This window comes from Galeopterus variegatus, unplaced genomic scaffold, assembly GCF_000696425.1.
Source record: "Galeopterus variegatus unplaced genomic scaffold, G_variegatus-3.0.2 Scaffold22391, whole genome shotgun sequence".
Classification (NCBI taxonomy): Eukaryota; Metazoa; Chordata; class Mammalia; order Dermoptera; family Cynocephalidae; genus Galeopterus; species Galeopterus variegatus.
The window spans coordinates 1-11,809 of record NW_007748502.1 but is presented as its reverse complement, the minus strand read 5'-3'; the positions used below and the strand labels follow the sequence as shown (position 1 = coordinate 11,809).

The 11,809-nt window shown below is 55.8% G+C and overlaps 1 protein-coding gene across 1 annotated transcript; it reads right to left on the bottom strand.

The window, feature by feature from the left end:
• Positions 1-7: 7 nt before the first annotated feature.
• Positions 8-11,759, bottom strand: LOC103583372 (histone-lysine N-methyltransferase 2B-like; the record flags this gene model as incomplete). The annotated part of the gene is made up of 26 exons (XM_008564702.1): positions 8-1,140; positions 1,222-1,449; positions 2,563-2,723; positions 2,826-2,904; positions 2,982-3,213; positions 3,342-3,500; positions 4,163-4,300; positions 4,382-4,473; positions 4,566-4,681; positions 5,282-5,355; positions 5,489-5,593; positions 5,685-5,774; positions 5,850-6,034; positions 6,201-6,314; positions 6,849-6,966; positions 7,755-7,850; positions 7,953-8,099; positions 8,250-8,363; positions 8,504-8,602; positions 8,889-8,983; positions 9,298-9,576; positions 9,823-9,878; positions 10,058-10,337; positions 10,633-10,783; positions 10,890-11,003; positions 11,241-11,759. Coding segments are annotated over 26 exons (4,974 nt in total), but the record flags the coding sequence as incomplete, so codon positions are not given.
• Between the last annotated feature and the right edge of the window lie 50 nt (positions 11,760-11,809).

The window sequence follows — 11,809 nt, the reverse complement described above, 5'->3', positions numbered from 1 at the left end:
TCAACACCAGTGTCAGTGGAGGGGGTGGTGGGGGTGGGGCAGGGCGGACCACACCAACCCCTACCACTGGTAACACACCAAGCAGGGGTCCTGGGGACAGAGTCCAGGAGGTAGGGGCTGTGGGGGGAATGGTAGGTGGCAGAGGTGGCTGCTTCACTGGGGGTGGGACAGGTTCACTCTCCCCAGCCATCTTTACAAATACTTGGCCCAGCTTGTTGACAAGAATGATTTTGGATGTAGCAGGTTTGGGGGGCTCAGGGGTGGGGCCCAGGCTCAACACCCGGACCCCTGGGGCTCCAGGGAGCCAGGCAAATGTCCGGGTGGGGTCAGCTGGGCTAGGGGGCAGGCCCTGGGGGGGCTGCTGGCTGCCATTGGCCAGGGGAGGTGCCAGAGGAAGTGACTCCTCTCTGGGACCAGAACCTCCCTCCCCAGATCCCCCTAGGTTCTTCAACACAAAATCCACAATTTCCGATGGCAGGTCCTCAGGAGGTCGGGCCCTGTCCCCTGCAGCCCCAAGGACCCCAGCTCGGCCCACTCCTGGTCCTGAAGGAGGAGTCCCCTGGCCCCGAGGCTGCTGAACTGCCTCAGCCTCACTGTCTGTTCCATCATCCACTCCATCCAGCTGTTCGATGCGGGGGGCTCCAGGGAGGGCGCCAGGAGCCAGGGGAGGGCCAGACACCACAGTCACAGGGAAGTGGACATAGCGGGTGGTAGGGCTGGCCTCCTCCTCTGAGCTGTCCCCTGGGCCCCCAAGGCTGCTCCCCACTGCCCCCGCAGCCACAATCTCTTCCTGGAAGGGCTCAGTCCCCAGCAGGCTGGCCGCAAAGTCCAGGTCAGCAGCACTCAGTCCTGACACCACCTCCATGTCCTCAAAGTCTGGGCCCAGGTCTTCAGGGGGTGGTGGAGGAGATGGGGCTGAGCCAGGGGGAGCCAGCTCCCCTGAGGTAGGTGTGAGGGCTGTAACGGCTGAGGTAGGAGGGGGCAACCTGAGCTGAGGGGAGGTTCTGAGAGGAGGAGAGGCCCGCCGTGATAGTGGTGGCCTGGGGGTCAGGGGGCTGGGACGACGGGAACGTCTGGGGGGAGCTGGGAAGTCCAGGTCTCCCACTGTGGGGATGTGGTGGGTCAAAGAAGAGGGACTTCCTGTGGGAAAAAGGTCAGTGTTAGCCAGCAGCTCCAGCCTCCCCTGCTCCGCTCTCCCTTGGACACTCCCCAGGTGCTCACCAGGGGAGGGCAGGGGGCCAAAGGAGACACCCCCCAAGGGCCTCCGGGATGGCGAGTAGTTGGGCACTTTGATTCGAGCCCCTGAGAAGGAGCGGGGGGCCAGAGGAGGGGCGCTGCTTGAATCTGGCCGAAGAGGGGGGTCCAGGTTCTGAACAGGTGAGTGGTGCTCAGGAGCTCCAGGGATAAGGGCATCTGTATCTGGTGGGGGGTCCTCATGATCTAAGGGCTCTAAAAAGGCGAGAGAACTGCATCAGGGGTGGTAGGGCCTCTTCATTAAAGCCTCTTACTATATGCCCTCCCTCCTTTTAAGCCATCTGTGCCTTCTAGGCCCCTGACCTGGTCACGACACACACTGGTTTCATTCATCACCGATGCCCCCAACCCCGCCCGTGGCATCTACAAAACCTCTACACACAGGTGGGTCAGGGTCCCGTCATGATCTCTCCTCACCCATCCTCTGCCATCTCCTCACTTCCTGGCTGCCTACCGCTCTCTGATCCAGGCCCTGCATGTCATGAGGGGCAATGCCCTCTCTCCAGCATGGCCAGTTCTACCACTTTCTTACCTGCTCTGGGCATCTCTGCCACATCACAATGTACCTGCCCCATTTTGGCACTTGAGGCTCTCCACTACCTGCCTCCACCCAATCTTTGCAAGCTGATCTCTCCCTCCTCCTCCCAACACTGCCTTGTTTCCAGCGAGGATGGGTGTACCTTCCTCTCTTCTCCACTTCACGGCATGCTCCAACCTGGAAAAAAGCCCTTACCCACAAACACAATCCAAATCTTTTCCTCCTCTCATTCGGCCCATGACAACCTCTACCATTACTAATCTCCAAGCCTATTCTCTGCTTTGTGCCATCCAGGTCTCAGCTACATCCCTTACTGCCAGTATGGCTGTAAGAGTGCCAGTTTGGGAACCGAGCAGATCCAGGTTCAAACCTTGGCTCCACCACTATGTTACTGTGAAAAGCAACTGCCCCCCAACAAGGCGCAGTACAATTTGTACCTTCCTCAGAGGGCTGGAGAAGCACTACATGAACATGGAGACCCAAGTCAAGGAGCTGTAAACACGCTGCTCCCTACAGTTGTCTACAAGATCACCACCCTCCTCAAGCAGGAAGCATGGTGCTCTCCCCTTCTCACTTCCTGTGAAATGCTGAGCACAGCCCCTGGCACATCACACACAGCCCATAAGTTATCTATTACTGTCATTACAACAAGTGAAAGAAAAGCAGGCATCCTGAAGTTTCTTGAGAGGAGAGAGCAATGGGGATTGATTGGTAATTGTTCAGGGAGGGCTGCATTCAGGGAAGAAAATGAGGTAGTACCAAGGCCGTACCTAAGGAAGGGGCAGGGCTGTGCACAATGGTCTGGTTCTCCTCTGCTGCTTCTAGATGAACCGGCTCTTCCCTCGGCCCCCATGGCCGATACTCCAGAATTCGGCACCGATACCAGCAGCGCCTCCGAGCATCCACCGTGCTCCAGTACAGGCGGGAACACCTGGCGAGGAGACGTGTGAGACAAGAGGATTAGGACAACTTGAGAAACAGGATCCAGCCCTGGAGCTCCCCCAGTCCCACTGATCACCCCTGGACTGCTTACTGGTAGCCAATTGGGAAGAGCCGTCCCTCACAGTCAGAGAGATCAGATAGAGTACCCAAGGAGTCAATTCGGATGGAGCCTATGGTGCAAAGAAGAGGTCAGAAGGGGCAGGCCAGGAAGGGTCAGGAAGACCAGGGTAGAGAGCAAGTGGCTTACCAATGAGCACATTGATAGCATCAGGTTCAAGGCCTGTCAAGAACTTTCGCTTGAAGTTGATGCCCTCAAAGTCCACATAGACTCGGCGGAGAACATCAAAACCGTCAGGAGTCACGATCTCCTGGTAGGTAGGTGGCGAAGGGGAGTTGCTGGTTTGGTGGGGGGTGAGGGGGATGCAGGGAAAAGCTCTATAGGCAAGGTCTGAACAGTCAGAGGCTTGGCCTAAAAGACTCTGGGAGAACATACAAGGAGGAGACACTGAGAGGCAGCAGGGGCCAGGCCTGAGTGGCCATGGGGTTTGCTGAATAGAATGAGAGGAGAAAGCAATGGGAAGCTGTCTCCCCCACAGTTCTGGCCCACCTTGCCATCCAGGAGGTCTGTGTGTTTCTGGCAGAAAACTTTCTTGTCATCCTGGAAGATGCAGTAGCTGGCCCGGGCACACATGAAGTGGAAGTTGCTGAGGCAGGAGGAAAGGCAGCAGCCCACCGTGGCTCCAGGCTTCAGGCAGAGCTCACAGCGCTGTGGGTAGGAGGGAATGCTAAGGGGAGAAGCCAGTGACCAGGGCCAGGGTCTGATGCTCAGCATCACTGTCTCTGGGACACTGCTTAGGCCCTTGTCTAGTCCAGTGCCTCACACAGCAAACATCACACATCAAAACTATTTCAGATTTTTTGCAGGAAAGTGCTTTAGTAGGGAAAAGGATAACAGCTAACACTTACAGAATGACACCTACCATTGTTCTCACACCATTCCAATGTGGAACCTGTTTTATCCTATTTAATCCCCATAGCTGCCCCCTACAGTAGATATCTCTATCACACTAACTCTTTATGGAGTGCCTGACACATTCTCCAGTACCTGGCCCAGGTCCCACACTGCTGAGTGGGGGAATTCTAACCCAGGCAACACTTCACCTCACGGGGACATAGTAAGAGCTAAATGCCACACTGTACAGGAAGCATCTAGCACAAGTTCAATCAACAGGTCTTCTTTTAGTCCCCCAAGCTTCAGGCCCAGAATACGGCCAGAAGTCACAAATAGGAAAAAAGCTGCAGATACCTAGGACCAGAAGTGAAAGGACATGCGCCGGTAGAGAACAAGATTAAGAGCTGTCTCCACTGGAGAAGGGGCCCTACCTGAGACCCTGAGGGCTGCCCACCTCTCCAGGCCCATGCCCTCACCATCTGCCTCCCTCGAGCCACAGCAGCATGCACATTCTTGAGGGAGCCATCATTCTCCTCAAACACTTCAGCTGACCAAATGGCACAATTGACATGTGTCCACTCATTCTGCCCGATGTACAGGAGCCGCCCTGCCTCCTGGGGGCAGAAGAAGAGTGGTGTGATGGGGAGATCTGGGACCAGGCCCCATTATCTGGGGCTTCACACAGCAACCCTCACCTTAGAGTCCGCATCCCCATATTTGAGGCAGAGTGCACACTGACGGGGGTCCTCCAGGTGTGAGAAAGCAGCTGGATCCTTGCCCTGGAAAGCTGGGAAAAATGTGGAAGAGCGGTCCAGGAATCAGGATCTGAAGCCTGGCCCACCAACTTAGGAGTGAGAAGCCTCCCCCACTTTCTAGTACCTGTTGAAGGATCCCCTGGAGGCTGTCCTGATTCTGGGGTCTCCGGTTCCTGCTGTCTCCACTGAGCATAGACATGGTCCAGGGATGGGGGCAATACCGCATTGGGAAGGACTCCGCTGTGGACAGGCAGGGTCAGCATCTGACATGTCTAATAAGGGCAGTTGGACTGGGGCCTCCCCACGACACCAGACTAAACATGCCACAACACCCTTCGTAAGCCTCTCTCCACATGGAATTTCTCTCAATCCCTCAAACAAGACAAGCCCTCTTGTGCTACCTCTGACATATAAAATGCTGTTCTTCATGCCTGGTATAACCTTCTTCCACATCTCAGCTCAGATGTCACCTCTTTCAGGAAGTCTTCTCTGATCCCTGGACTCCAGCAGGTGCTTCCTTTGCGTTCCCCCATCACCTCCCTGACCATCTGAGTCCTCAGTGTCTGCCCAGCTCCACAAACATGAGCTCTTTAAGCAAAGTCTAATCTTACTTGCTCACTGCTCTGTCCCCAACACTGCCTTGCACAAAGTAGAAACAAAGCTTTGCTAGTCTAGAACCACTGGGAAATCTCATCCTGGTTCTGCTACCCTCCTCTTTAGCCTCCAGACCTTAACTCTGCTCTTCAAGTATTCTCAGCCCACCCTGACTCCTGGATTCCCAGGTGCCTTTGCTTTTGCCCTCACTCCCTGGTTCCCCTCCTGCTACCCAGCCTTGCTCACTTTGGCAGCCGGGTACTCCGTCGCCAGTACTTGGGGTCGTGGGCGTCGAACCAGCCGAACGCAGACTCTAGCAGCTGGGGAGTGGGTTAACAGGATGAGAAGAACTGGCTTCCCCAGAAGAGTTGGCGGGGGCAGGGTCTGAAGGACCCACTCTCTCCCCGCCACTACCACTCAAACCACCCTACAGGCATCCCCCAAAGAGCTTACCTTCAGTAGGAGCCCCTTCATCTGGCCTCCAGCCCGGCGCTCTGCAGTCTCACCTTCTTCTGAGTGCCTCATCAGGATGCCCACTACATCCTCCATAAAGCTGTGCTATAAGGGGGTTTGTCAGGATATTAACCCTAGCCTCAACCACAGCCCTCTCCTCCTGGCACCCACCTGCTTCTCCCAGTGTCCCACTCACCACGGACTTGTAGTAGCCTTCCTCGAAGTGCTGACTCACAGCTTGCAGATCACAGGGTCCTGGGTGCAGCTGCTTCCCATCCTGCCCACACTGCAAAGGGTGGAAGTCAGCAGGGCTAGTGCTGGGCCTGGCCCCACCCTATCCTGCCTCCTGGGCCCTCCAGACCTGGGTGCACAGCAGCAGTGGGCCTGCCACCTTGGAGCTCAGTAGGCCCTGAAGCACCTGGCGCAGGCCCCCCTGAAGGGCCCCACTCAGGGCCTCTCGCCAGCGGGGCTGTGTGGCCCCAGCACATGGTCCACAGGTGTACAGCACCGAGTCTGGCAGTCCCGAAAGGATCTCGTAGTCTTCATCTAGAATAGCCCAAGCGGGAAAGGAGAAAATGGTTTGGGAGGATGTCAGGGCTCTCAGAAGCCCCTAGGCCAAGGACATTTAGCCCACCTGTCCTCTGCGGGCCTGTGAGGGGCGTAGGGATTCCTTCAGGGATGAAGCCACACCCCGGCTGCTCCATCTACTCACCTGAGAGACCCTCGCACTTGGCATGCACCCAGTGGTCACACTGTGCACACTGCATCATCTTGCTCTCATAGTCATTGTCTTCATAGCAGCGTGTGCAAATCGGACAGTAGTTTCCTGGAGGAAAAAGGAAGAGGAGGGAGAGTCAGAGAGGATGGAATTACTATCTACCCTTCAGAGTAACTGTTCAGGGGCCAACCATACCCTGACTGCTACATGGTCCATCTCCATTATGCCCTTGTCTTGGGTCCCTACCAACTCCAAAAAGCTGGTTGGAGAGATACTCTCTTTTCTAAGTCTACAGCCCCAATGTCTCACAAAAAGCAAGACCTTGCTAAATGTGCTGCCTGAATAAATGAAGAAAGCCCAGGTTTTTAAATTGTGCAGTGGAGACTTGAGGTTCCAAGAGGGAACTCACAGGCCAAAAAGGCTGAGTCCCATTCCCTTTACTCTCACTGCCCTTGGAAGGAATTCTGTGTCCCTCTATTTTACATACTGGATAAACACCTGTGGAAGAATATCCTGAAGACAAACTTCCGTGGCTAGAAGGTGGAAAGCCATGAGAAGAGTGTGTGTTCTAGCTGCCTGTCTAGGAGCCTGGCCCATTCCCCTATGGCCCCCCAGGGCCCAGTTCCCCTGCCAGGTCCCCACCTTTCTCAAAGAGGTGGGTGCACCTGGGGCAGAGGCTGTAATCTCCAGACCACTCGACGTCCCAGTTCTTGCCTGGAGTTGCCCCACAGCTCTTACAGCGCACACAGGCTGAACAGATCTGGGGGAAAAGTGCGATGTTAGAGAAAAGCCAGATACCAGTGTGGAGCAACATGAAGGAAGAGATGGGCAAGGAGGAGCTGAGGGTATGCAGGAAACAGCTGAGGAAGGGCAGGTGAGAGAAGAAAAGATGTGTAAGAGAGACAAGGAGAAAGAAGAGAGAGGAAGTGGTGAGGGGCAGGAGCAGAGGATTCTGACCCTGGGAATAGGAATCCACAAGCACCTAAAACCATTACATACAAACTCTACATTTAAACCCTATCTATGGGCCGAGCCCGTGGCACACTCGGGAGAGTGCAGCGCGGGGAACGCAGCGGCGCTCCCACTGCGGGTTCGGATCCTATGTAGGGATGACCGGTGTGCTCACAGCACTCACTGGCTGAGCGCCGTGCGGCCGGTCTCAAAAAAGGACAAAAAAAAATAAAAAAAATAAAAATAAACCCTATCTATGGGCCGAGCCCGTGGCACACGCGGGAGAGTGCAGCGCGGGGAACGCAGCGGCGCTCCCCCTGGGGGTTCGGACCCAATGTAGGGATGACCGGTGCGCTCACAGCGCTCACTGGCTGAGCGCCGTGCGGCCGGGCCCCAAAAAGGACAAAAAATAATAAAAAAAATAAAAATAAAAATAAACCCTATCTATGTGAAATTTTTGAATAAGAAACATCATTTATCAAATTCTCAAAAGGGTCCCCAATCCACCCCTCCTCATGAGAGCACTGGCCTACAGCAAGTCTGGGGGTGGTGATGTTATTAATTAGAACAGCAAAGGGTGTGGGCAACATCTCTCACCCAGTGGCGCCGTTTACGTGTGGCCCGGGTTGGGTAGCTGGGCCCCAGGCAGGCAGGGTGGTAAGCATGGCGGCAGCGCTCACACTCCAGGAGGTGCTGTCGGATGTTGGAGAAAGACAGCAATGGCAAAACCTACTGGCAAAGGGATACCCCTTCCTCCATACTTCCACTTAGCTTAGGCTGGCCCAGTGCCCAAACCTTGGATCCCCGGCCTTTGCGTCCACAGACATGGCAGAATTTGCAGCGGCGGCAGCACCAGGTATCATGATGCTGGGGCAAGGGCCGCTCAGCCTCCTCCAGGCAGAATGGGTGGAAAGGGTCACAGCAGACTTGGCAGAACACCAGCTGGGGGTAGGGATGGAGGAGAGTGAATAATGGGCACAGCGTGAGGCCAGAGGGTCAGGGGATGAGACTTGGATAAGAGGGCCCAAGAAATCAGGCAGTAAGGGCCAATGAAGACTTGGGGGGGTCTGTGAAAAAGGGCAGAGATCCAACCTCATGCAGTCCTTTGCTGGCACACAGCAAGCACACCATCGGTGGCCCCCCTGGCACGGAAGTGAGCACGCTCAGGCCACCCATCAGCCACACGTTCTCTAGATCACAATCCTCCTATGAGAAGAGAGGGTACAGGATCTAAGAGCAGCCAAGAACACAAGTCAGATCCATCCTCACAGCCCTGGGTTCTCTAACATGATCAATCAATTTCTTCCAACCACAAGCCCTGCAACCTGCCCCCATCTATGTCATACCTTAAAATCCACACGGACTCGGTGCACACCATCAGGGGACTTCTGTTTCCCAGTCCAGCCATTGGGAAAAGCAGCAAAGGGGCCAGGAGCCAAAGCATCCTAGGGAGGAATGGTAGTGGTGGTCAGAAGGCTGCCAGCCCCACTTTCTATGCAGATTCCTCTCCTCACTGTTCTTTCCCCCAGCCTGCTGGACCTGCCTTTTGCCCAGACCCCACTCTGTTTTCCAGATAGGCCAGGCCTGCTTCAGCCCTCAGGGCCTGTCCTCTAGTATGAACACAGCACAACATTCAGGTGTGCCTATCACCCTGACTTGCCAGGTAGCTCCTGGAGGGCAGGAGCCATGCCTTACACAGGGATCGGGGTTCTCGGAGCAGGCCGTGCTGACCTTGTCCAGGCGCTTTCGGGCCTTGAGCTGCAACACAGGCTGCAGGGTTGGTTTGCGGGGCCGGCTCTGCTCCTCAGGTTCTGGCACCGGCAGCTCTAGGCAGGACACGTGAGCAGTGAGGTCTCTCTCCTTCCATGCCCCATTTCCCCATTCTTCTACAACCCCAAAATGTTACCTGGATTCCCAGGACCTTCTTTAATTAACCAGGACCCACTAGACGACTCACATCTTGTTCATCAAGCTAAGAACTTCACATACCAGTTCTGCACATCTACCTAAAACTGCCTCCTCTGCCCTCAGCCACCTTCTCTGTCAGACTGAGAGAACCCTGGGTCTGGGAGCCCTGTCCCTTCCACACAAAAGACACAAGACTGATTGCTTGATAGAAAAAGCATCAAGAGGTTCGCACCATTTTCTCGGGGGGTCCGACGTCGGGGAGCAGGGGGACCCCCAGGTTCCGAGTCATCCGAGTCCTCGAAGATATCATAGGAGGGTCGCTGTTTGACGCAGCGCCGGGCTGACTTGCGCTGCAGTAGGAGGGAGTCCTGCTCCTCGGGCCCTGGGGGGGCCACCACCTCCTCCCGGGGCCCCCCAGCTCCCGCCCCCCGGCGTGGGCCTGGAGGACCAGGGGAGGCCTCAGGAGATTCATCGGAATCCCAGGGCAACAGCGTCTTCACTATCGTCCGGCCTGTGGGAACAGGGGACTTAGTAGAATCTGAGTGCAGCCAGGTACGTGGGACATTGGGATAGAGAAAAGTCAGAAAGTGGGACAGAAGACTATGAATACAGAAGAGAAATGAAAGCACACAATGGAAAAGGAAGACAAAGGTGGTGAACTGCAAGGATAAGGGGGGACAGCAAAGAAAACATCGTTTCCTCCATACCACAAATCTAAATAAAGTTTTGTGAAGAAATGGTCCTCAGACCTCATTACCTTTTTTAGCCAGCCTTTCCATCTTCCGAGCCTCTATCTTGTCACACCTCCGGTATCTGGGGAGGGGAGCAGCACGTCACCAGGGTAGGGGACTGGTGGTCTGGGGGAAGAGAGGGAAGCTCTCCACAAGGATGCCAATCCCACTGATCTGGCTGGGCAGAGGAGGAGCTGGGGCAGGTGGTCTGAGTGACTGACAACCATGGGTGGGAATGGAGAATACACCCTAGCTACTCACACACAGCACTGCTTCTTGGTGTTGGGGCCCCCAAACTTGGGCTTGTCCAGGCAGTTGACACAGGACCCACAGTCCTGCACACGTAGGCAGCCCCGACAGTGTCCACACCGAGCCATCCGCATCTTCTTGCCATGGTGGGAGGGCAGCGAGCGTCGGGGAGTGTGGGTCAGCGTCCCTCCAGACCCTGCAGGCTCCAAGTCTCCTCCAGGGCCTGCTGACTCCACCTTTCCCCGCTGGGACCGTGATGGGACACTCTCAGTTTCAGATGCTGATGACGTATCTATTGCAGCAGACAGAAAGGAGGGGATGGAACCAGAAAGCCACCAGGCATTCTACTTCATTTCCCTGTTCTTCCTCAGATCCCATTCAATCAGCCCTCTGGTCCCCACTTTCCAACAGTGATAGATTCCAGGTGCCACCAAACCAACTTGCTTTGTCTAAGACCTAGCACTCCACCACACTTGCCACTTAGCTCCAAGCAGCTGACTCAGCTCCCTCTCTTAGGTTCTTGGTGCACTTGCTCACCCCCAAACCTGACATGGCTGTCAAGTCTCCCAACAACACAGCCCTCCTACCCTCTGTGGTGAGGTCCTGCCGATCTCGGAGAGGAAGGGCACTGAGGCGGGGGACATCTTCGGGCACCATGGCCCGGGCCTGACCCAGGGCCACAGCAGCATGACGACAAACGTGTTTGATGCGGGGGCCTTGCACAGGGGACTCAGGGCCCTGAGGAAGAAGACACCAGGAATACATGTGGGAGGTTGTTCCTTGTGCTCTGCAGCCCTGCTCCTCCAACCAGCCTTCTTCAGAGGGTCTTCTTCCCACTGCATACCGAGGGTCTCTCTCTCTTAGCTTCCATCGATTCATCTTCAGACCTGACAGAACCTCTGTCTGAGATCTGCTTGACAGTCCCCACGACCTCTTCCATTTGCCCTCCAGGACTTGGCTGGTAGGGGAATAAACAGGGTCAGGGGCTGGAAAGTGAGAAAAAATGGGGCTGGGGAATAGCACAGGGAAGGTACGGGGCCAGGGAAGGAAGACAGGAATCTAGGGAATAAGTGAAGGACTGGTTCTGAGGGTTCCTTGCAATGCGGGATAGTGTCTAGGGAGGCAGGAGGTTAAGGGATTGCAGAGAATAGAGGCTGGATGGTTTGGGTGTAGACACCTAAAGCACGATGCTCACCGGCATCGAAGATGCCACCTTCTGCTGCTGCTGCTGGTCAATCTTGAATAGCTGCACTTTGGCTCTCTTGAGGAGACTAAACATTTTCTCCTCTACCCCAGACAGTGGTAAAGAACCCAGGCCTGCAATCCGGGCCTTTTCCAGTGGTGGTGTCTGCTGTGGTGACGGTGGTATCTGCAGCTGTAATTGCGGCTCTAGTTGTGGTTGCTGTGGTGGTAGTGCCTGGGGCAGTAGCTGGGTTTGCAAAGCCTGTAGGGGCTGCTGTGGCTGAGCCTGACACTGCTGCCCATTGCTCAGAGCTGGAGCCCCATGAGGGCGCACCTCGGCCTTAATGGGAGAGGTGATCACAGGGGCAAATCGAGGCAGGCTGAGGTGATTGGTGCGACCCACTGCCCGTGGCTCAGGCTCAGCTGGAGAGTCATCAGCAGGAGGCGGCTCTGGTTCAGGGGCTTCAGGAGCCCCAAGAGGAGTAGTAAGCACCGATTCGTAGATCTTCAAGTGGGCTTCACTTGGGGTAAACTGAGGGGCCCGAAGGAGAAGGGGCCTTCGGGAGGGGGTGGGAGGGAGTG